This window comes from Myodes glareolus, chromosome 3 (genome assembly GCF_982192425.1).
Source record: "Myodes glareolus chromosome 3, mMyoGla1.1, whole genome shotgun sequence".
NCBI classification, from domain to species: Eukaryota; Metazoa; Chordata; class Mammalia; order Rodentia; family Cricetidae; genus Myodes; species Myodes glareolus.
Genome location: NC_142028.1, coordinates 23,233,053 through 23,256,373, shown reverse-complemented (window position 1 = coordinate 23,256,373; position 23,321 = coordinate 23,233,053). Strand labels below are relative to the sequence as shown.

The following is a 23,321-nucleotide window of genomic DNA, read 5'->3' as shown; positions in this document are numbered from 1 at the left end:
AAATTACACCCTGGTCCTTAAACACCCAGCAGTGAGACATTCCTACAGTTGACTGAGGAAGTCACATGATCTGAACTCATGGGCACAGGGGACAGTCCTATATGGCCTCTGTTGTGTTCAGATGTCTAGTGCCCTGCTGAGGCCGAGCAGGGGAGGCTAGGTCTCAGCTGATCAGTACAGTCAGTTAGGGGCATTGGATCAGGAGGGCGTAGCCTCCACCAATGAATTAATCCACACATGGCTTCCTAATTTGAAAGTCTTGCTGCGAGGTGAGGGCAACTTTCTGAAACACGGCCTTACTGTTGGAAGACACTGAAGCTATGTTTACCTTATCCTTGGTTCCACTGTTGTTACTCCACTGCGCAAGGACCATGAGTGTTCATGCACTAGAGTCCCTATGAAATCTCTTCCCAACCTGAGCTGGCCTCTCCTATGGTCCTGCACTTAGAAGTCAGTGACAAGAGTCCCAGTGTCATGGCCCCAGCAGTTTCCTGAGGATTGAGTTTTGAGACCTGTGATTCACCCCTGAGGAAGGCCACCACCCTGTGCAGCCTTTATCTGAGCACCGATCTCCCGCTGTGAATGTGGGGCCCAGGACAGAGGAAGGAGCAGGAGAGCACAGGGATACAAGTGTGGGCTGTGGGGCAGAGCAGACTTGTCCTGGCCTGGGAGTGTGTTTCCCTGGAAGGAGCACCCTGGAAGGAGCATGAGAGGTGGCCAGGCCCTCATTTCTACCTCTGTAAACACAGTGAAGAACTCCTGAGCAACTTATTCCATCAAGAAGAAGCTTCAACTCCAAAAAGCACAAATAGACCTACTGCCCTTTGTGGTGGCACAGGCAGGTAGGATATTATAGAGGCAGAGGCAGAAGTGTTAAACTGAGGCCAGTCTAGACTTCACATTTTTCGCTCCCAAACACAGATGAACTGACTATGTACAACTTTGGAGTTACTTTCGTTGGCAGGGACCAAACTTTTAACTTTTAATGCGTAGTGATGGTAGCATTGCCTCTTTCAGTTATACTGTGAATTCCTTCTTATAAGTACCTAGAGACTTTGGGAGGATTCCTTACCCTCCCTCCACCACACAATACTTCTGCTGGTCACAAAGAAGGTGAATGTTCACAATGGAATCTCTTGATTTCCTTCAGGATATGGTATATATTATGCAAAGCAACATTTCAAAAATAGAAGAACTCAAAATTTGAAGTCTGATATTACTTTTTTGATCCAGTAGAAGAAATGAACTAACCTTCTCACCCATAGGGACCCCAGAAAACACTACTGGGGTGTAGTTACTCCCTCATTTTGGTTATCATGGATATACATGTGGAGCTACAGTAAGCGACCCAAAACACACATAGAGCCCTGTGGAAGGAAGAGAGTGAGATACAATTTATAACCACACTACATACTCTAGGCCATCAGCCCCCAGATGATGGTGGGACAAGAAAAAAGAAAGCAAGCCTTTTTATGTAGTCATCTTGTCCTGTCCTTGTCATTAAAGACAAGGAGGAAAGTGTTCTCAGGTCGAGAGAGAAAAGAGACACCTTTCCTTCCAGGGAGGCAGAATACTAAAGCAAGAAAAAAAAACATCCTAGGAATAAAACCACAGAAAGGAAATTTTCCAATGGGTAACTGCTGTGGCCCACGGCATTTAGTTTGTTTGAAGATTTTGCTGCTATAGTCCAGAGAAACATTGTGTTGCTATATATTTAACACTAGGAGCCCTTGTATGTCATTAAGTCATGACTGTAAACCGCCTTGCCCTGGGGTTGTGATGTTTATCAGTTCAATCTCCAAAACATGAGAGCTAGAAAAGGCAGTTAAAGAAAAGTCTGAAGAAAGAGACCAAGAACTTATCTATGGACACCCACGATATTACCTGAAACCTAAGGCACCTATGTGAGTTCGTAGTTTCATTGATAAAAAGATAAAAGAATTGAAAAAGGGTTCAGACAGACACTTGACACTATCTTACTGACATTTGAGAGAGAGGAAAGAAAAAAAGAGGACCCAGGTCGGGTGGAAGACAGTTTCCAGAACAGAGGAAAGGGTAAATTAGAATAAGAAATTTTTGCTGATTTAGAGACCAGGGAAGCAGTCAAGTTGGGCAGTGGAAGTCTGCCAGCAACTGCATGGGTGTGGGTGTCCTTGCAGGCAGGCTAAGCAGTGGGCTCTGAAACCTCATTACGGGAGGGGATTCTGGGTGTGTTCATGTTTTCTGTGTTAAGGGGATGGTTAGTTATCTCAGAATCTGTGTCTTCAAGGGTGTCTTCTCACCTTGTCTAGAAGAGCAAGCAGTTCCTTTTCCTTTCCTTCTTGTGTCCCCATCATTGTCCCCGTTTCTCTATCCTGCCTCCTAACAAACAATTTCCTAACTCAGGAACCAGAGTTTATTCTCCCCTCTTCTTCTTCTTCTTCTTCTTCTTCTTCTTCTTCTTCTTCTTCTTCTTCTTCTTCTTCTTCTTCTTCTTCTTCTTCTTCTTCTTCTTCTTCTTCTTCTCCTTCTCCTTCTCCTTCTCCTTCTCCTTCTCCTTCTTCTCTCTCTCTCTCTCTCTCTCTCTCTCTCTCTCTCTCTCTCTTTCTCTCTCTCTCTCTTTCTCTCTCTCTCTGTAGGGAGCATAGCAGGAAGGTCCTTGAGTCCACAGATCTCCAGAGAAACCAGGAATGTTAATCACACAGGATTGTCTTTACAATGGGAAAATTGAAAATCCTGTTCTGACATCAAGAAAGATGGGAATTGGAAATGATTAATCATTAACAGCCTGGTGATCTGTGTTATTCATTGTGTGAGGCCATATCAAGATTTTACCCCCAAGACCAGAGATGGCTAAGAATCTAAATAACCCTGAAAACCAGAGGTTCTCCAGTTCCTGCATCCAGGACCAGAGCTGGCTAACAGCCCATATGATCTCTAAACTGTTCTTATGAATGAGACCAGGTCAGACCCTTAGGCCCTTAAGCTAGCACAGGTAGCCTATCTCTAGATCCATATTCTTGGACAAAATGACTTGTACTCTGAGTTGAGTCTCAATGTAATTATGATTTCTTGTCCAATGGGGATGGATTATATGGCACCAAGAAGCTCTTTCCCAAACTTTACTGGGTTTAAATACATTGGAAATCAATTGCCTGTTGTTAGGATCCTTTAAGTCTGATCCAGGTTCATGAAGTCAATCTGCATGGGTTTTCATTCTTATCTCTTCATGGGGTTCCCTTCCCTGGATGACACATGCAGGGGCCCCTCCTTTCCTTCTTTTCTTTCATTTTTTTTAAATTTATTTATTTATTATGTATACAATATTCTATCTGCATGTATGTCTGAAGGCCAGAAGAGGGCACCAGACCTCATTACAGATGGTTGTGAGCCACCATGTGGTTGCTGAGAATTGAACTCAGGACCTTTGGAAGAGCAGGCAATGCTCTTAACCACTGAGCCATCTCTCCAGCCCCCTTTTCTTTCATTTTTATAAAGATAAGGTTTCTTTTATATCTTTCTTTGAAAGTTGACCCAAATCCTAAACCTGTTTCCTTTGACTCACTTAACAATCTCCATCTCCTGAAGACTTCCTACTCCCATGCTTATAGATTTCTATGACTGAGCTTGACTGCTTCCCTGGTCTCTGCAAGCAGCCCTTTTACACTCTCACTAGCTCTCTCCATAATGCACCCAACTCGGTGTTAGTAAGCCCAAGTGTGCTCATCACCTGGTCCACGACTTCTAGAAAAACACCCAGGTTGTCAGGCAAGGTGGGCCTTTAATCCCAGCACTCTGGAGGCAGAGACAGGGGGAATATCTGAGAGTTTGAGGCCAGCCTGATCTACAAGAGCTAGTTCCAGGACAGGATCCAAAGCTATACAGAAAATCCTTGTCTCAACAAACAAATATACATAAGAGTACAACAACAACAACAACAAAAGAAAGCCACCCAGGCAATTAATTGCTCACACCTTCCCTGTGGTTGCTAAGCCAGTCACAAGCCATCCCTCCATCCCCTCCTCTGCTGCCATCTTTTCTATCTATGATCTTAAAGATCCCTTCTTTACTATCCCTCTGCACCCATCCTCCCAAGTTCCTTTTGCCTTCAATTTGGTGGACGTAGACATTCTTTCTGCCCTTTATTTCACCTGGATGGTTTTACTCCAGGGATTCTGAGACAGCCCCACTACTTTGGCCAGGTCTTACAAAAGGACCTCACCAACCTGGACTTGTCCCCTCATCTCCTTCTCCACTATGCAGGCAATCTCTGCTTATGTAGCCCTCTACACAGATCTATCTCACACACTCCATGACCCTCTTAACTGGCCTCTGATAGTTATAAAATTTCCAGAGACAAGGCCCAGATCTTTCTGCCATCAGTCACCTACCTGGACTTATCACTCTCAGGACAGGGAGAACTACTCCCAGAGCCAGGTTAGACTAACTCTTTGTCGTCCCTACTCTCAAACCAAATGTGAGCTGCTTGCATTACCAGGCCTCTTTAATTCCTCTGTATAGGTACCTTCAACATTTCCCTTGCTGCTCAGCCTCTCTATCATGGCTCTCAGGGGCCCCTAGAGCAGTCCCCCCCCTCCATCCCTCTTTCCCCCATAAACACACTTAAGTCTGTCCTCTAGCTTCTACACCAGCCTTTCACATACTAACCAAGGACAACTCCTCAAAACATTTGCCAAAGATTGGGAGGGGGCACATATTACGCCCTGGTTTACTTCTCTAAACAGCTAGACATAGTCACTGTAGGCTGGACATTTGTCCCTAGACCCTGGCCACAGTAAAGCTGCTTTTCTTCACAGCCCCTACCCGTGGTCAGTACACACTCACTCAAGGCCCTCATCAGCCACTGAGATTTCCTCACTCTCCCTCCATCCAGAGCTGCTCCATACTTACTAATAATAAATCACAACCTTTTATTTGGGCCAAGACCACTATCTACCCCACAACACTTCCCAAATAACCCCTCCACGTCCTCTGACCTTTCCCCCTCCACTTTGAGACTTTTGCTCTGTCTTCTAATTCTTTTGCCCATATATTGAATCACCCCTTCAAAAAGCCCCAGATTATTTTACAGATGGGAATTGCCTAAGATAAACCCCTTACTCAGCAGGATGTGCTGTACTTCAAGGGAACCCTGCTGCCAAGGGGCCCAGTCCCCAGCAGGCTCCCAGGAAGTCAGAGAAGCTGGAGAAGAGATGTGGGGAGGCAAACTATTAAACAGATGCCCAGACACATGGGAACTGTACCTGAGGACAAAGCTTAGTTCTTCATTTTATTTTCCTCTCTGTTGGTTGTTCTTCCTCTTCCTACTCTTTTCTATTTTATTATTTATTTATTTATTGTTTTTGAGACAAGGTTTCCTTGGCTGTCCTGGAACTTGATCTGTAGCCCAGGCTGTCCTTGATCTCACATAAATCCAACCTGCTTCTGCCTCCTGGGTGCTGTGATTTAAGGCGTGCACCACCACTGCCTGTTCTGTTCTTTTTCCCTGTTGTTTTCCCCTTTCTTCGTCTTCCCAGCTGTTCCCCTTCTAATTCTTTGAGATGTTTTTCCTTTTACTTCTTCTCTGATGTTCCCCTTACACCTCTCCTGATTCTACCTTCTCCTATTTTTGTTATCCTCTTTTACCTCCAAAGACAAAAATTCCCTTTTTTCCTTTTTTCTTCTTCCTTCCTTCCTTCCTTCCTTCCTTCCTTCCTTCCTTCCTTCCTTCCTTCCTTCCTTCCTTCCTTCCTTCTTTCTTTCTTTCTTTCTTTTTTTTCCGCATATGAGTGCTCTGTCTGTATGCCAGTTTGCTCTCTTTCGGCTTTCGAATGCCCTCAGTAAATCCCTTCTGGAACATTTCTTCCCTCTGAATATCCTTCTTTCTGGGTTCTTCCTTGCTCTTTGCGCGTCCAGCTGCACCTTAAGATGGCGCTGGAGGTTGAGGGGAGCATCATCGTGGCGGGGCGTCCTGGGGTGGTGACGAAGGGCAGCCTACATGTGGGCGGACCAGTGAGCATTAAGTTTTGTCTACTGCTTCAGGTTGAGGTTGAGGAAGGAGAGACAACTGGCAATCCCGAGAACAAGGTGGGGCCATTGTGGAGAGGAGCGCTATCCCAGGTCTGTGTCACCGGCTCTATCAATGCCGGTTTGGTGGCTGGAAAGATGCATCGGGCGACTGCTCCGAGGTAGCAGCCGATAAGGGCAAGAGTGCGCGGAACCAGTTGCCGCCACTGCCCTGTCTGAGGACTCCAGCGTTTGGTCCTCCCTCAACAAAGGAAACAAGGAAGAGCAGCAGGAGTTGAAAGGTGAGAGCTGAGGGTAGACGCGCAGGGACTCTCCAGGGGTGCAACTGGGATTGGGCTCCCTCTGCAGGGAAAGGCTTACATGAGACCGATGTATTCTGAGCAGAAGGACCTGTGGACCTGCCGCAGACCTGGTCAAAGTGGCAGTGGGGTTCGTGGGCAGAGCAGTGTGTCCCTGGGATTGTGGACCATGGGCACTTTAGTCCATTCCTGCCTCCGGGCGACGACTCCTTCAAGTGTACTGCAGTGACTCTAGAGAAACTTTAAAGGAGTGGTCAGCTTGAAATTACTGGGCGACAGCAAGAACGGATCATGAAACACTAAAGGAAACCCACTTGGAGAGTTTATTAAGGCAGAGTAAGACACATGTGCAAGCCTGAGGAAGTTGGTATTGGAGAAAACATGGAGTGGTGTGTGTCCAGTTTTTAAAGGCTGCCTAGCGCAAGCGCACGGGGGCTCATGCATGCACACAAGGGCTTACATAGCTGTATAATTCTTCAGGTAGGTTATGTAGGGCTTGAGATCCCTGGCTATGTAACTTGCCTGAGCGCTTGTTGGCTTATGCATGGTCCTGTAGCCTGGAAGGGCCAGCCAGAGTGCTGGGTGATGGAAACCATAACAGTCCACCCTTTTGTTTACTATAAAAATTTGAGGGGGGAGTTAGGGGTCGCCAATGGGTGGGAATGGGGCGTTGGGCCTCTCAAGGCTACTTTCTGCTGTCTTGTGGGCGTCAGAGACTTGGGGTGCTTGACCAAGTCCTGGGGTAGCTTCTGTGTTTTCCGGGCTCTGTGAAACTGTTTAGCTGGCAGCATGAACCTGACAAGATGACTTTAAGGCAAAAGATTATGTTTAGAAAAAGTTTTAGATCCTGGTGACTGAGGGAGGAGAGTCTTCAGATGGAAGATGGAGGGGGATTTCCCAGGGCTCCTGAGGTGGAGGAGGGAGTTTCTCAGGGGTCCCCAGACCATGGAAGAATAAAGTAATACTAATTCTGGGCCATTCTGGTCTGTTCAGGTGAGTCTAGTTCCACTCCCTGGAGCTTATGAGAATGTAGTATAGTGTTGGAATAGAAGATTATGAATAGGTGTATAGTAGAAGAGGAGGGAAGGGAAGAAAGGGGAATTATTAGATCTTTAATGTTTTACCAAAAGCAAATCTTAAGGCACTTTCTTTTTGTTGTTGTTGTTGTTTTTTGATTTTTAGTACCATAGTATTACCTTAATATCCAGGAGACACTGCATCAGTCAATGATAAAACTGTTATATTAAAATCTGTTTTGTGAGTCTCCCTTTTGAGGCTGGGTATGTGAATGTACCCAGACTGTTATTGTTTCTTACAGCTTGGGCATCTGACAGTCTTTGCACCTCCAAACTGGAAATTTAAGTATGACATTGGAGATACAGAGAAATTGGTAAAGTAGATGGGAGAAAGAGGAAAAAAAGGGAGAACTGGAAAGGAGAGCATTTGGAATTTCTGGCACAGAAGAGTTGAGTATGGTGGTGAGACTTTATTTTTCTGGCACTGGAGACAAAGCAGCTGATCTTGACGTCCTTTGTAACTTAAGGGAACAGGGCTCTGTTTGAATTCCCATATACAAGGAGAGAGTGTCCTGAACTGGAAGAGTAAAAGGTTTGAAATGAGGTAGGTGAATCCAATGAGGGAGTCTCTTGAGCTTGGCAGCTGGGGTGTTACAAGAATTAATTTAAAGGGGCCCTTCCATTTAGGGGAAAGGAGTGAGGGTCATTGAATTTGGGGAGAGAAAAGGACTTGGTCCCTGATTTTAGTTGGAGATGGGCAGAGTTTGGTACATTGTTGAGGCAGTGAGTAGTCAATAAAATTTTATAAGAGGGAGAAGAGATGGCATAGCAACAGGGTGAGCAGGTGAGCAGGGAGGTGTGAGGGTTTAGGTGAGAGGCCTGGAGTTAAAACCAGCCTCCCATACATGCTTTCAAATGACGAGATGGAAAGGGAGCTCTTAGGGAGAGCCCGAGGCTGAAAAGAGCCAGAGACAAAAGCTTTACCCAGTCAAGGTGAAGCTCCTCTTACATCTTAACAAGACTATTATTGTGTGTGTGTGTTATTTTATTTTATTTTATTTTATTTTATTTTATTTTATTTATTGAGTTCTACATTTTTCTCTGCTCCCCTCCCTGGCTCCCCACCAACTGTCTCCCAAGGTCTCTATGCTCCAAATTTACTCAAGAGATCATGTCTTTTTCTACTTTGCATGTTGATTCGATCCATGTATGCCTCTCTTAGGGTCCTCATTGTTGTCTAGGTTCTATGGGATTGTGATTTGTAGTCTGGATTTCTTTACTTTATGTTTAAAAATCACTTATTAGTGAATACATATGGTAATTGTCTTTCTGGGTCTGGGCTACCTCACTCAAAATGATGTTTTCTAACTTCATCCATTTACCTGAAAATTTCAAGATGTAGTTATTTGTTTCTGCTATGTAGTCCTCCATTGTGTAAATATACAACATTTTCCTTATTCATTCTTTGGTCGAGGAGTATTTAAGTTATTTCCGGGTTCTAGCTATGACAAACAATGCTGTTTTGAACATAGTTGAGCACATGTCCTTGTGGCATGGTTGAGCATCCTTTGTATATATACCCAAAAGTGGTATTACTGGGTCTTGAGGAAAGTTGTTTTCTATTTTTTTTTGAAAAATCACTACACTGACATCCAAAGGAGCTGTACCAGCTTCCACTCCCTCCAACAATGGCGGAGTGTTCCCTTTACCCCACAACCTCTTTAGCATAAGTTGTCATCGGTGATTTTGATCTTGGCCATTCCTACAGGTGTAAGATGGACTCTCAGAGTTGTTTTGATTTGTATTTCTCTGATGACTAAGGATGTTGAGCATTTCCTTTAAGTGTCTTTCAACCATTTTAGACTCCTCTGTTGAGAATTCTCTGTTTAGGTCTGTACTCCATTTTTTTATTGTATTATTTGTTCTTTTGATGACCAATTTCTTGAGTTCTTTGTGGTGTAGGAGGGTCTTTTTTAATGTGTTATTTTCATTGGTTGAATAAAGAAAACTGCCTTGGCCTTATGATAGGGCAGCCCTTAGGTGGGCGGGGTACAGAACAGAGTGCTGGGAGGAAAAAAAAGCAGAGTCAGAGAGAGCTGCCATGAAGTTGCCAGACATGCTGAGTCTTTCCTGGTAAGCCATGACCTAGTGGTGACATACAGATTAGTTGATGGGGAGAGAGATAACTGAAGAGGTAGAAGTAGCTGTCTGCTGAGGTTGGAAAGAAGGAGATTCATTAGCACTGTCCAGAGTGCTGGGTGATGGAAACCATAACAACAGAGACAAAGCTGTTTTCTTTGATCATCAGCCTGTTCTTCCACAAGCAGAATTCATGGGTCTATAATACATGAAGCTTTCTTCTTCTTAGTTTCCATCCTTGGCAAATCTCACCTCTAACAAAGAGAGAGGTGACTTTTAGTCTATTTTTTGCCTTTTTTGTATCTCTTATTAGAGCAATTAGCCTAATAATCTAAACCATTTCCCTAATCATCTTTACTGTCTTAACTACCTGATTCTTTTAGGCTAACTCAGAAAGTCCAGTTATATCATTTATCTAACTAATCATCATTGCTCTTATAAAAATCATCTTCATTATGATCTGCAAGTAAGTTGTCCAGCAGTAGCATGGCAACAGCAAACAGGAAGAAGCACTGTATAATCAAGGGACATTCTGAAGACAACCCTCCCTCCCCCATCCCATCATCTCCCCACCCCCATGCCAGGGCTTTGCTCTCCAGGGTTTAGTTTTGCTATTTGGTCAATTGAACTCCATAAGCTCCCTTGCTGACTGTAGCTCTTCTGATATGGGCACTGACAGAACCCCACTAGTCCCCCAAGCCCACACTTAGTAGAAGCCAAATCTCTACATCTTCACATAACTCCCCAGTGGCAGAACTAATCTTTTTGCTTGTTTGTTTTTCGAGACAGGGTTTCTTTGTACCTTTGGAGCCTGTCCTGGAAGTAATTCTTGTAGACCAGGCTGGCCTCAAACTTATAGAGATCCACCTATCTCATCCTTCCCAGGAACTAATTGTTCTTGGGCTCTCAACACTTGTTTCCAGTCTTACACACTGGTCTTAAATACATTTACAACATAAAGCATGCAACATCTTATTCTGGAGAGAAAGTGGTATCCTAAGTAAAATGAACCATCAATAATAAACTCCCTTTTTATACAGAAATGAAGCAATTCTCCTTCCCAAGCAGCCTTTTTCCACTGTTGTCAACAAAAAAGAAAAACAGCTCTTTTCTTAAAAACAGGTTGAATGTCTCAACAGACTGCTCTGTCATATCCTATCTCTGCTCCAACAACAACACCACCATCTCCAGAGTCAAACTTGTTCACTCAAGACACTCCTTCCCACAGCTGTCACCACACACAAGGCACTGGACAGTAAGTCTCAGTTCTGGACTATGAATATTTTTACTTCCCCTAGAAAGGTTGCAGCCAGCTTCTTCCAGTGGAAATTTTGTCTCATTCACCCTCATGGTGTGGACAATTGCTCATCTACCCACATGGCATGGGATGCATGGTCCATTCTTCCATGTGAGTGAGATCTGAAAGTCATGGGATCCTCAAGGTTATGTAGTGGATCACCCTTAGTTCATTAACTAGGTCACCCCTGGCCCAAGTTGTGTTTCTGGCATCTCTAGTCTTCTTTCTACCATGGCCATTCTTTATGGACCAGGAACTTCTCTGAAAGGGGTTTGTAGCCCTCTTTCAAATAATCATAAGCAATTGTAAAGTGGGTGTTTGTGGTAAGTTTATTTAATTTTCCTTACGAAATTCTCCAAGTCGACATTCTTACATTTATATTTTACAGGTAAAGAGCTCCAAGGACAACATCTCAGAATCGTCTCCCCCGTGTCTCCTGCTGGGCTTTACTGCTGCTATGCAGTGATCATCGTCCTCACTGGAGCTGTGATTGCACTTTCTGTTGCTTTGTCATCGTCAAGTGAGTGACTTTCTCCAGATCCTGCAGCATTCTGTCCACATCCACACTGTCAGTTACACTTACTGAGCACTGTGAGTCAGGCACTGTGTGAAGGGCAGGAGAGAAAACACACTGGAAATTCCTGTTCTCTAGGAACTTAGGGTCTAGCAGGAAGATGCAGAGAGGGAACAGCACAGGCTGTGGTGTGCACAGGAGACCAGGCTCAGCATCCTTGGGAAGAGGACATTCAGCAACCTCTAGAGAAATGTAGGAGACAAATGTCCACCTGGGGAAACTATTCAACGAAGAAGGACACTTGAACGAGATCCCACACTAGCTCAGAATTGAGAATAATGGATGGTTATTTATTTAGGGGCAGACTTGCAAATGAATATCCTCTGCTGGAAGGGAGAACAATAACTGCATCCTGCAGCCAGAAAAGAGGGTGGATGTGCTGTGGAAGCTCCTTCTGTTCCTTTAGCCAATAGCCTTTAAGATACCAGCCCACTTGGGCATGATCTTGTTTGCTTTAAAAAGCAGCAGTAACCCGGTGCTTGCTCTGGGTTACTCTCCGCTTCCAGCTACTAGACTTGTCCTGATTGCACAGAGGGCTGTTGTCTGGGAAGGTGATCTGTAAGTTTTTCTCCTTTAAATAAATAACCATTTTATTAATCATAATTCCAAACTGGTTGGGATTGTTTGTGATTTATGCCTTCATGGATGCACACTTTACATTGGCATAAATAGTATATTAGGCCACTCCCCAGTTGGTAGGTAACCTGAAGTCTACTGACTGTAGGATTTCCTACAGCATTTCAAGGCAGAGATCAAGGAGAGGAAAACTCAAAGGAGGAGTCTTTAGGAAGCTGCCACAGCTAGGAGAAGGGAGGGCAGTGAAGAGTGATATGGTTGGGGAATGTAAAAAACCCCCATAATCCATGGTTTATGTTAGCATCTTCAACTATGGTCTGAAAATACGAAATAGATTATTCCAGAAATATGTGATTCCGAAGCTTCCAGTTTTAGACTATTCTGAATAATGTGATGAAATCTTTACAACTTTCCTGCCATAGGTGGAGTAAATAATTCATGATATTGTTTTATAAAATCAACGTTAGCTACATCAATGAATAATACACAAGTCAAACATGGACAAACATTTAGAGATTTAGACAGTGTAACCTAAACTGTACTGTATCTCTGAGAGGAGTCAGATGAAAAGAAGTGACAGTTGCCCTCAGTGCCGTTGCATTTGTTCCTTTCATTAAAGCTTTGTGGTACTGGGCATTAGAACTGTGAAGAGCTATAAGAAATTGATCTCCACTGAAAATAAGTGTGTGCTAATCATTTCTAGTATTTAATATTTCTTATCAATCACTTATTTCTAGGCTCAGCAGCCCTTGAAAAGAACGATGCATTCGTTCTTACCTGTTAATGGAAGAAAAAGGAAAAGTTATGAAAGAAAAATGTTATTTTTCTAAGCAGCCCAACATTCAGAGCTTCTTACACACACACACACACACACACACACACACACACACACAAACTCTATTATGGTAGACCCACAAATGTACACATCACAATGCTCTATTAGCATAGCCACACCAGCACTGGCCAAGTACCAAATCCTATGAATATCACAGAACTTTCACACAGTTATAATAGCTATTCTGAAGCCTTGAAACTTTGGTGATGGTTTTAGACTTTCACTATATTTACATTTTTATATACTTTTCAGTCAAGAACTGGAAAAAAAAACCACTAGCAAAGTTGAAACTAGAAAAACAATGCTTTTGGAAGAAACAGAGAGAATGACCCCAGGATGGACCTGAGCCACACACCGCTGCAGCCCCGCGTTCAGCGTCGACGTCTCCCCACAGCTGCTATGCCCCAAAGAAAGTCTATAAGGGATACTAAAGGAGATAAAGCCAAGGTGAATGACGAGCCACAGAGAAGATTGGCAAGGTTGTCCACTAAACCTGCTCCTCCAAAGCCAGAGCCGAAGCCTAAAAGGGCCCCAGCAAAGAAGAGAGAGAAGGTACCCAAAGGGAAGAAGGGGAATGCTGATGCTGTTAAGGATGCCAGTAATCCTGCAGAGAATGGAGACGCCAAAACAGACCAGGCACAAAAAGCTGAAGGTGCTGAAGACGCCAATTGAAATGTGTGCGTTTTTGATAACTGTGTACTTCTGGTGACTATATAGTTTGAAATATTATTTTTATCAAGTTGTATAAAAATGCAGAATTTTGTTTTACCTTTTTTTTTTTTTAAGCTATGTTGTTAGCACACAGAACACTTCATTGTTTGGGGTGGGGAGGAACATGTGTCACTAGCAGTGTCTCCCAAGCTGGATGGATGATGGTTCATGATGGAAAACATCTTTCCCTGATAATTTTGAAAGATTCATCTTGGCTCCCAGGAGAGACGTCCTGGGGACATGTTGACATATGTGACCACCATGACACAAATGCCTTGTGTGGGAAAACTAAGTTCATTTTTATATCCTCCTCCCCCTGTACCATCAACATAGACTTAACTCCCTTAAGACCAGAGACCTGTTGGAACCTGATTCCCAAAATTGGTTTTGCCAGTCTGTTGGATAACCTGGACTTTGCAGTGATATCATTGAGTGTCCTCAAAAGTGCAGCGGTTCCTTTTATAGAAGATTGTGGATCTACAGATTGATAATCCTGCCATTTTCATTTCATTTCCTGAAAGTCAGGGTCGGCTTGGGAAAAGTTGTGAAACAACATCCTCAATGTGAAATGTCAGCCCTCACTCTAAACTCCTCCCCCTTTTCAGAACATCCAATGAATACTCACCAGGTTTTATAGTGGCTTTCTGATTTTGGTAGGCGATACAAGAAAGGAGTTTGGAAGTTCTTGTATACTGTTACTGATTGTCTGGCCATGTTCTTCCTGGAAAACCATGATTGTTTATGGAAAGTGTCTTTAATAAAGCTAGATAGAGTTTGGCTTCGGGAAAAAAAAGAAAAATGATGCTTTTTATAACTTTTTCATGACTTTGGGCCCTTGCTGCATCCTGTCCTTCCTTGTTACCTTATGTCACTCTTCCTTGTTCTCCTTTCTATGTGTTACATCGTGCTCACATTCAGAGCTGATCACACTGTACATTATAGGCTGGGTCAGCACATGAGGGAATAATCTTTCTCTCTGAGCTTGTTTGACTTTATTTAATATTATACTTTGTAGATCCCCACTTTTCTACAAGTTTCTCTATGTCTGAATAACTTTCTGTTTTACACATGTACCACATTTTCATATGTGCCAATCAGGTGATGGACATCTAGGTCAGGTCCATTTTGATACTACTGTACATGGGGCAGCAGTAGACATGGATGTACAGGTTTCTGTGTTATGATGTAGTGTTCTCTCATATATGCCCAGGAGTGGCATAGCTGAGTCACAAAAGGTTTGTTTGTTCCTTTTTAAGAGTCTCCATGCTGGATATATCAGTTTACACTCCCACCAGCAATAAATAATTGTGTTTATTACTGCAGAGTTCTGACATCTGCTGTGAGATTTCTTGTTAATTGCCATTCTGACAGCCTCTAACAAGAGCCAGCATGCATTCATATGGATTTAATGTATGTGCACATGATAACAGGAAGGCCTTGATCAAAGTTTTGTATGAAAGTACTTGATCACGTCATGTTTTGCATGCTGGTATTTTTCCATAGTTAATTCCCAAGAAGTGAGGCATTTTCTTTATTTGGTCATTACAAAAGCGGGACATGAAGCAGGATTACAGAAAAGAAATCTGTAGAATTCTAGCAATCAGGAAGAGTCCTCATGGGGTAATGACTATGATTTTGTTCAGGGTAGGTTGTCTTTAGTCCCTGCACTCAGGAGGCACAGCCAGGAGGATTAATACAATATCCAGACAAGTATAGTTTACTGAGTAAGATCCAGGCCAGGTAGGGGGACATAGAGAGATTCTGTCCCCAAACTCAAAATACAAACAAGAGAAACATTTCCATAGAGTCCCACATGAAGGTTCTTGGTGGGACATCATCATGCTAGGAGGAGTCTCTTACTGATCAGTAATGAAAGGTACAGTCAAGACACACACTTCACAATAGAGATTGAATGCTTAGCCAAAGAGACAAGATATGGAAATGTTTATTTATGATATGTATTTGCACTGTGTACATTCTAGTGAGAAAGGAAAAAATGACCATTGCGAGCCCTGAAGCTGGCTATGCGACCTGCCCGAGAGACTGGATTGTATTTGGAAGTAAATGTTTTTATTTTTCTGAACACACAAGTAACTGGACATCCAGGCAGACATCCTGCATGGAGCTGGGGGCCCATCTAACTCACTTTGACAGTCTGGAGGAGCTGGTAAGAAAGGATCGAGAGTTGGTTTTTTGTTTGCTCCTGTGGGATATGTATTGCCTTGAGATAGAGAGCTTAAAGATGGAACATGAGAAAGGTTCCCACCCTAGGTATTGTGGTGCATGGGGCACATGTTAGCATGTGTCATTTGTGATGGTAACACATCTGGTTGTAGCCCTGAGACATCCCAAAGTTATTCTTGCCTATAGTTTTAATATTCTACCTGCAAGACCAAACATATATTTGAAATCGTGGTGGTCACGCAAGGCTTTGTGTGAGCTGGCAGGTGTTGCAAACTTAAGGTGGCAGCTGTTAATAACTGTAAATAGAAGCTTAACAAGGGACTTTCTCAGTCACTGAAGGATGTGTGTTTGTCAGTGTCCTGTGAATTATGACAGTAAATTACATCCACTGAAAACTGAGGGTTAGTTATTTAGGCTCCAAATTTGATGATCCTAAGTTCAAACCTGATGCCATCTGGAGAGTAGACTGTAGAGCAGAGATTCAAGGTTCATCTGAAACTGAGAGACATATGTATTTGCTTTCTGTGTTTTTGACAGAATTTCCTGCATAGATACAAGGGGGACTTTGCCTCCTGGATTGGCCTGCACAGAGAGTCATCAGAACACTCTTGGATGTGGACAGACAACACTGAATATAACAACTTGTATATTTTCAGAATGCTTTTCCTCCTACTTTGTTTATGTGCTGTGATCGTGTAAATTGTGGTTGTGAAAGGTGAAAGGCTGACTCTTGTGAAGGGAACGGAACTGGAAAGGGAGAAACCCTTGGGCTGGAGGTGTGCCTTGGAAATGGTTGTGTGTTACATGCAACAGCCAATCCCCAATAACTCCACATCCTGGTAAATTTACATCTGTTAGAGTCACTTCTCGTGTTGTTTCACTCCAAATCTTTAGCTTGATGATGGCATCAGGGATAGATACTGTCTGATCTCAGCACCCAAAAATCTTTTCTTTCTGGTAACTGCACTTGTGCGATGCAGACAAAACTGTTGATGATCACTAAGGGCTCTGAAACCCCAGGAAACCACTGCAGAACTACTGGACCGGACTTGTCAGACAGCTGTGTGCACAGCTGCTCCTGTTACAGAAACAGACTCCAGGGGCATTGGGAACCTTCTCTAAAGTCTCCTCATCAAAGAGCACCCAGGACAGCACTTGTATGTGAACATAGCCATTTTGAACAGACCCATTTCACTGGAACAAAAGGTCCATCATTAAAGACCTTTACCAATTTCCTATGTGCATTTTATCTCAATTTCATATGAAAAGTACTTCAAGATAGAATTTAAAACCAGTCAAATGCTTTGTACACACAGTACATGGTCCAACATGGGTGAGTGACAAAGGTGTGGTCACCAAATGGAGCCCTGAGAATGGAAAAGTCACTGGGTGTAACACTAGTGCTGGTGATTCCTCATGGACTCTGCCTTTCTGTGATTCGTGCTATAAACAAGCACTGGACACGAGTGAGAAATCATTGCTGGGGGTAATGCAGTGGCTGACTCTGTAGAAATTTTGTTTGTTGTTTTAGGGTTCCCATCCAAGGAGAAGGAATACATGCTTACCTGAGTGACAGAGGGATAATCAGTGACAGGGACAGCATACATACGAGGTGGATTTTTAGCAAGTCCTACAGCTATATTTCACAGTGCCCAGTATTCTCACAGGTTGTGTAGAGACTGTGCCAAAGCAGTAATGAGAGCCCTGTAACATGTTACCTACAGTTGCAGCCTCATTTTTCTATCTTATAAAATTAGCAAAATCAATTTCCAATCTTTGGTGACATCAGAGATGAAAACTACCATAGAGGACCATACTTTTGGGAATTTGGGATTCCATGGGTGATTCTAAATTAAATAAGTGTTTTGGTATGAGTTGGTACCCATATCTTAAACCTGAATAACAATCATGTCAGTATTAGTGACCTCTACTTTTATGACCAGACCTTCTTCCTTTGAATGACTGGAACATTAAAAAAATGAAAGGAGGAGCCGGCAGTGGTGGCAGATGCAATCCAAGTTAGAGCTGGTGTTAGTCCTGTTGTTAGAAAGTCAGGGAAGAATGGCAGAGAGAATGACTCTATCTCCAGTAAATGTGCCCTGGCACATCTGCAATCTCTGTTATCAGAACCTTTAAAAAATATTTGAAGATTAATTCAAGATGTAGGGTAGGTATCTTGTAGGGTGGGTTTTTGTTGTTGTTGTTTTTTTCTCCACCTGGAGCCACCACCGCTGTGTAGCTGCCCTCAGCCCACGGGTGTGATGGTCATACCTACAGTGCCTTCACTGAGGGCGCAGAGATGTGCAGAGACCTGGAGCTCCAGTGGATTCTGTCCCCAGATATCTTGCCCATCTGAAAGATCCCCTTGTCTCTGGGCAACAAGAGTACATCCCAGACTGGTGTTAGTGATAGTGTATGATCACTCTGGCTCTGAGAAACATCAATATGTCCATGATGGAGACCTGTTTATTTTCTGGACTGGGCTTCAAAAAACCCAAAACTGGCAGCGTGGTAAACAGCAGCCTGAATGTCTTACAGGCTCTGCCCCCAACGCACCCCTATGACCACCTTAGCTCTGAGGAATGGCGGGATGTGCAATGAAAGTAGTGCATTTTCTGGTTTGGGCCATCTCAAAACCCTCCATAGTGTGTACTGCCACCACATGCCATGTTGCTGTACGTAGTGTGTCCTACAGCTGGGGCTGTTCTGGTGTCCGTGGTTCTGCCTACCTCGGTAGGCCTGTGGAAGCCCAAAATGTGAGCCTGTTTCCACCTTGTCTGATGGTTAGAGAGTTGTAGGTTGCTCAAAGTAGCGGACAAGCATAGTGGCATGTTCCAACTAAGAATGTGATTACTTAATTGTTTTGACTTTAAGATAGTTCATACAAGTAGGTCCATTCAATTCTGACAGGTGGTCAGGATATACAAATGTACATCTGCTCCTTCTTTTATAACTATGAGGTCACCTGGGCAGTGGCTGTCTTCAGGATACATGGTCTAAGGCAGCTTTACTGCCCAAGCAACAAAATGCTAATGATTTGATGTCTCAAAGTGTTAAAGCACTTAACTGTTTGAGTTGTCCTTTGTATTATGTGTATAAAATCTCTTAAAAATTCTACTAGGAAACTCCTACAGATGGTGAACACTTCCAGAAATAACAGGACAAAAAATTAACTCACATGGAAACGACACCTTTCACAAAAGCCTCAAAAAATTTAAAATATCTTGTGATAACTCTAACCAAACAAGTGAAAGACTTCTATGCTAAAAACCCCTAAAACACTGAAGAAAGAAATTGAAGAAAGTATCAGAAAATGGAAAGTTCCTGCATGCTCATGGATTGATTAGTAGGATTGATATAATGAAAAGGGCTCTTCTGTATAAACCAATTTACAGATTCAGTACACTCACCAGGAAATACCAACACAATTCTTCACAAGACTTCAAAGGACAGTTCTCTGTTGTATATGGAAACACAAAAGCTTAGGATAGCTAAAACAGTCCTGGAGAGAAAAAGAACTGCTGGAGGTCTCACCATCTGAGATCTCAAATTCTACACAAGAGCTATAGTAACAGGAACAGCATGGTGTTGGAGTAAAAGCAGACACATTCATCATCATCACTGAACTGAAGACAGAGATGTAAGTCTATGGACACTTGATTTTTGATAAATAAATTATAAATATGTGATATAGATATAAAAATTTACATTGGTATAAGTCTTGCTTTATTGATATAAATTAAAGGTCAATCTTGTTAAATGCTCATGTATTTCTGATCTTGATTAAGGTATTGTGATTATGTAGTTCATTTAAAAATGTAATGTATAATTAAGAAATATAGGTTAATAGATAGTCTCTACAATAGTCAAGTTTGTAGTCATATTAGTTAGATATTCTAGATATAGAGAGATATATTTCCATTAGATAGGCATTCTTCACATCTTTCAAGACTACAGAATATGGAATTTAAAATGTTTTAATAACTTAGAACTTTCCATGACAATGAAACACATCTGCTTCTAACAGCACAAATCTACTTCAAAAGAAAGATGGGCATCAGAGAGGTTCCTTATAGAGTTTGCTAGCCATTTGGGCAAGAAACTGCTCTTGCCTGGACTGATGCATAAACTGAACATACAGAACCCACAGAGAGATGACTGCTAAACTTGCCTAAAGGTGACATGATTCTTCGGGGTTCCTATGTCATGAAAGAGTCTGTGAGTGACTGAACTCTCTTTAAAATTTCCTGCTTCATGGAAATGTCTGCTGAATACTATGGTCCTGAAGGCTAAAGATGGATGCCCCAATGGTACAAAAGAACTTTGGGTGATTGTACAGGCAGCGAGATGTCTCTGTTATTTCTAGAGTTTTGGAAGTTGCTTACTTTTTGTTTACTTAGGAAATATTATATCCTTCTGGGAGTCTTTGATGGAATTGAAGAATAGATAGTTATAGTTTTCCTTAGTTATGATAAAATATAAAGTTGATATAAATATTGTAACTTTAATGCTTGCTTGATAACTGTTTTGTTATATGCAATTTTACTATGCTAAAGTTAAAGCCCTCCTTTTTGTTTAAACACAGGAAATGGTGTAGGAGGTCCTTCTGTATTTGTGTTGCTTTCATTGGTTAATAAAGAAACTGCTTTGGGCCTGGTGATAGGGCAGAACTTAGGTAGGCAGGGAGACAGAACTAAATTCTGGGAGGAAAACAGCAAAGTCAGACAGAGAGCTGCCATCGAGACGCCAGGTCAGACATGCTAAATCTTTCCCAGTAAGATACGACCTTGTATGGCAATATACGATTATTAAAAATGGGTTAAATCAAAATGTGAGAGTTAGGCAATTAGAGGCTAGAGCTAACGGGTCAAACGGTAATTTAATGAATACAGTTTCTGTGTGGTTATTTCGGGTGTAAGCTAGTCAGGGCAGCCAGAACAAAGGGACCCTCTCCATCAACACAAATGAATGAGAAAACAGGCGGCATCATCAAAAAATAGTGCTGGTCAAACTGAATGGCTGCCTGTCAGGAAATACAGTCTCATTCATTCTTACCACTCTGCACTAAATTCAGTCCAATTTTGATTTATAAGACCATAGGCAGTCAGACCTAAAAGCACTACGTTCCTCAGAAACTTTATTCATCATAGTCAAGCTATTTTCTGTTTCAGAGTAAAACCCACTGAACTATGCTTCTGTAAACCACAAGGCTTTCTCTGGGGTGAAAGCCTCAGAAGTTGTTTTATGATTAACTCAGCTGAGAATTAAATAATAGTGGCTGTCATGGGGCTTGGGAACTGGGAAAACGTCATAATGAATGGTGATGTTCTGACTTCAAAGAATCTTTATACTTCTTGTGAACTGATTTGCTCAGGTGATGATTAACCTGTGGCAAGAAAAAATAAATATTTTTCTTGTATAAAATTTGGAAAAATAAACTGATGTTTAAAGCTCAGGGAAGCAGCATCAGCAAAAAAAGAAGTAGATGAAGAAGCAGCAGAAGAGGAACTTGCCCAGCAGCTGATAGCCTGTCAGCTTGCATCAGCATCTTGTGTTAGTGTATTCATTCTGCCTTCCAGACATCCCAGATTCGAGAGCCACTTCTCTGCTGAGGTTGGTCCCTGGCAAGAAAACCTCACTTCACAGCTCCCTAGACATGCTCAGTACACACTCACTTAAGGGCCTCATCAGCTACTGAGGTTTTCTAACTCTCCCTCCATCAAGAGTCTGGATTTTTCATACTTACAAATAATAAACCACAGCCTCATGTTTGGGCCACACCCACTACCCACTCCTCAACACTTCTCCAATAACCCCTCCTCATCCTCTGATCTCCTTCCTTCCACTTTGAGACACCTGCCCTGTCTTCTAACGCTTTTGCCCATATATTGTATCACTTCCTGAAAAAGCTCCAGATTGTTTTATAGATAGGAACAGCCTACAATAAACCCATTACACAGCAGGATGTGCTGTACTCAAGGGAACCCTGCTTCCAAGGGCCCCAGTCCCCAGCAGGCTCCCAGGACTTCAGAGAAGCTGGAGAAGAGATAAGGGTAGGCAAACTATTGAACAGATGCCCAGACACATGGGAACTGTAACTGAGGGCAAAGCTTAGTTTATTATATTTTCCTCTTTGTTGGTTTTTCTTCCTCTTCCTACTCTTTTATTTATTTATTTACTTACTTATTTATTGTTTTTAAAGACAGGGTTTCCCTTGTGTAACAGCCATGGTTGTCCTGGAACTCGATTTGTAGACGAGCCTAGCCTTGAACTCGTAGAAATTCTCCTGCTTCTGCCTCCTGGGTGCTGTGTTTTAATGTGCGCACCAGCACTACCCGGCCTGTTCCATCCTTTTTCCCTGTTGTTTCCCCATTTCTCTGTTTTCCCAGTTGTCTTCCTTCTAATTCTTTCAGATGTTATTTCTTTTACTTCTTCCCTGATGCTCCCCTTACATGTCTCTTTATTTTTTCTTTTCCTATTTTTATTTTACTCTTATTCCTGTTATACCTAAGATAAAAATTACCCCCCCTTTTTTTTACCTCATATGAGCGCTCTGTTTGTATATATGTCAGTTAGTGAAGAGTCCAAGAATAAGAAAATAAAAATGTATATTCCAGAAATAAGAATGTGAAATAAAAAAATATAAAGTTATAAGTCTAGGAGAATGAGAAAATACTCTCAGCACCTTTCTCAGCATTTGAAGTATCAATCATTCACAGTGAGCTATTTTCTCAGATGCTTAAGAAGCCTCTAGCAGCTTAGATCACTTCATTTTACAACTGGCTATAAATCCCAGTCTCTGGCCTCCAGAGGTAGCCAGTCAAAACCTTAGTGTGTTTCAACTGCTCCCTGGGAAGCAGGGAGCTTCCCTTTGTGGTACCCCCCACCCCAGCACTCCCCTCTGTGGGAGTGCTTTCAGGTTCCCCTTGGGGCCACCTGAGAGCGCAGGAATCCCATCAAACCTGGATATCCTTTAATTTGGCTTTATTGGGAATTTTCCTTGAGCAGAGAGCTTGTGTTAAAAAAAATCATAACACTGGCTGTTCTATTTACAAGGCCGGAGCTTCTCTCTGCAACCTGAGAATAATGTCCTGGCCACCCCTGATAAATGACAAATATGAACTGAATTAACCTTTAGGAGACAGAGATAGGTGACCACTGGGTTAGGCACTATCTCTGTTATGGGAAACTGGCACCATCAAAGGGGGAGTCATGGGACTCCAGTATACACTGCCGGGAGGTTCCAGGAGAGACAGTGACCATGGTGCAAACACCTGCTTTAACTAATGTGCTCTGACAATGGAGGTTATAAACCATGGCAATTTCTATCTGAGTTTTACCTCGAGATAGTGTGAAAAACTTTCTGTTATCTTCTAAGTTTCCAGCCTAAGAACCAATTATTCTAATTTATTAACCCTCTCATATTACTAGCAGTCCCATTTCTGACTAGTTGCTAAAAACATCTTTTTTTTGTTTGTTTGTTTTGCAATTGGTGACTTTCACTGTAATCTCCTCTGAAACATAATTCATGATATCTGCCTAGTTACCCATTGACTTTAGAACCCACTCAGCCCCCTTAGGGTCTCCATTGATTGACCCAAGGGTCAGAAAGATTGTAAAAATTCCTTTGTTCAGACCTAATGCTTGGTGCCTCTACTATAAAAAGGTGGGTTCAAAACTGACC

The 23,321-nt window shown here is 42.5% G+C and overlaps 1 protein-coding gene and 1 pseudogene across 2 annotated transcripts; both read left to right on the top strand.

Annotated features, from left to right (window-relative positions):
- The first annotated feature begins 5,907 nt into the window (after window positions 1-5,907).
- On the top strand, window positions 5,908-17,798 carry LOC148122593 (C-type lectin domain family 2 member E-like). Its single transcript, XM_087904987.1, has 6 exons — window positions 5,908-6,127; window positions 6,189-6,287; window positions 11,146-11,277; window positions 15,436-15,620; window positions 16,175-16,281; window positions 17,169-17,798. Exons 1-6 carry the CDS (start codon window positions 5,908-5,910, stop codon window positions 17,311-17,313), a joined length of 888 nt encoding a protein of 295 aa, XP_087761113.1. The 3' UTR covers window positions 17,314-17,798.
- LOC148122594 (non-histone chromosomal protein HMG-17 pseudogene) lies at window positions 11,146-14,775 on the top strand (annotated as a pseudogene). Its single transcript, XR_015737438.1, has 2 exons — window positions 11,146-11,277; window positions 12,995-14,775. The product of XR_015737438.1 is annotated as a non-histone chromosomal protein HMG-17 pseudogene (transcript).
- Window positions 17,799-23,321: the final 5,523 nt, after the last annotated feature.

Coding starts and splice junctions, on each gene's coding strand:
- LOC148122593 (XM_087904987.1), top strand. CDS start 5,908: ATGGCGCTGGAGGTTGAGGGGAGCATCATCGTGGCGGGGCGTCCTGGG. Junction 6,128..6,188: donor CACCGGCTCTATCAATGCCG/GTTTGGTGGCTG, acceptor GATAAGGGCAAG/AGTGCGCGGAACCAGTTGCC. Junction 16,282..17,168: donor AACACTGAATATAACAACTT/GTATATTTTCAG, acceptor TTGTTGTTTTAG/GGTTCCCATCCAAGGAGAAG.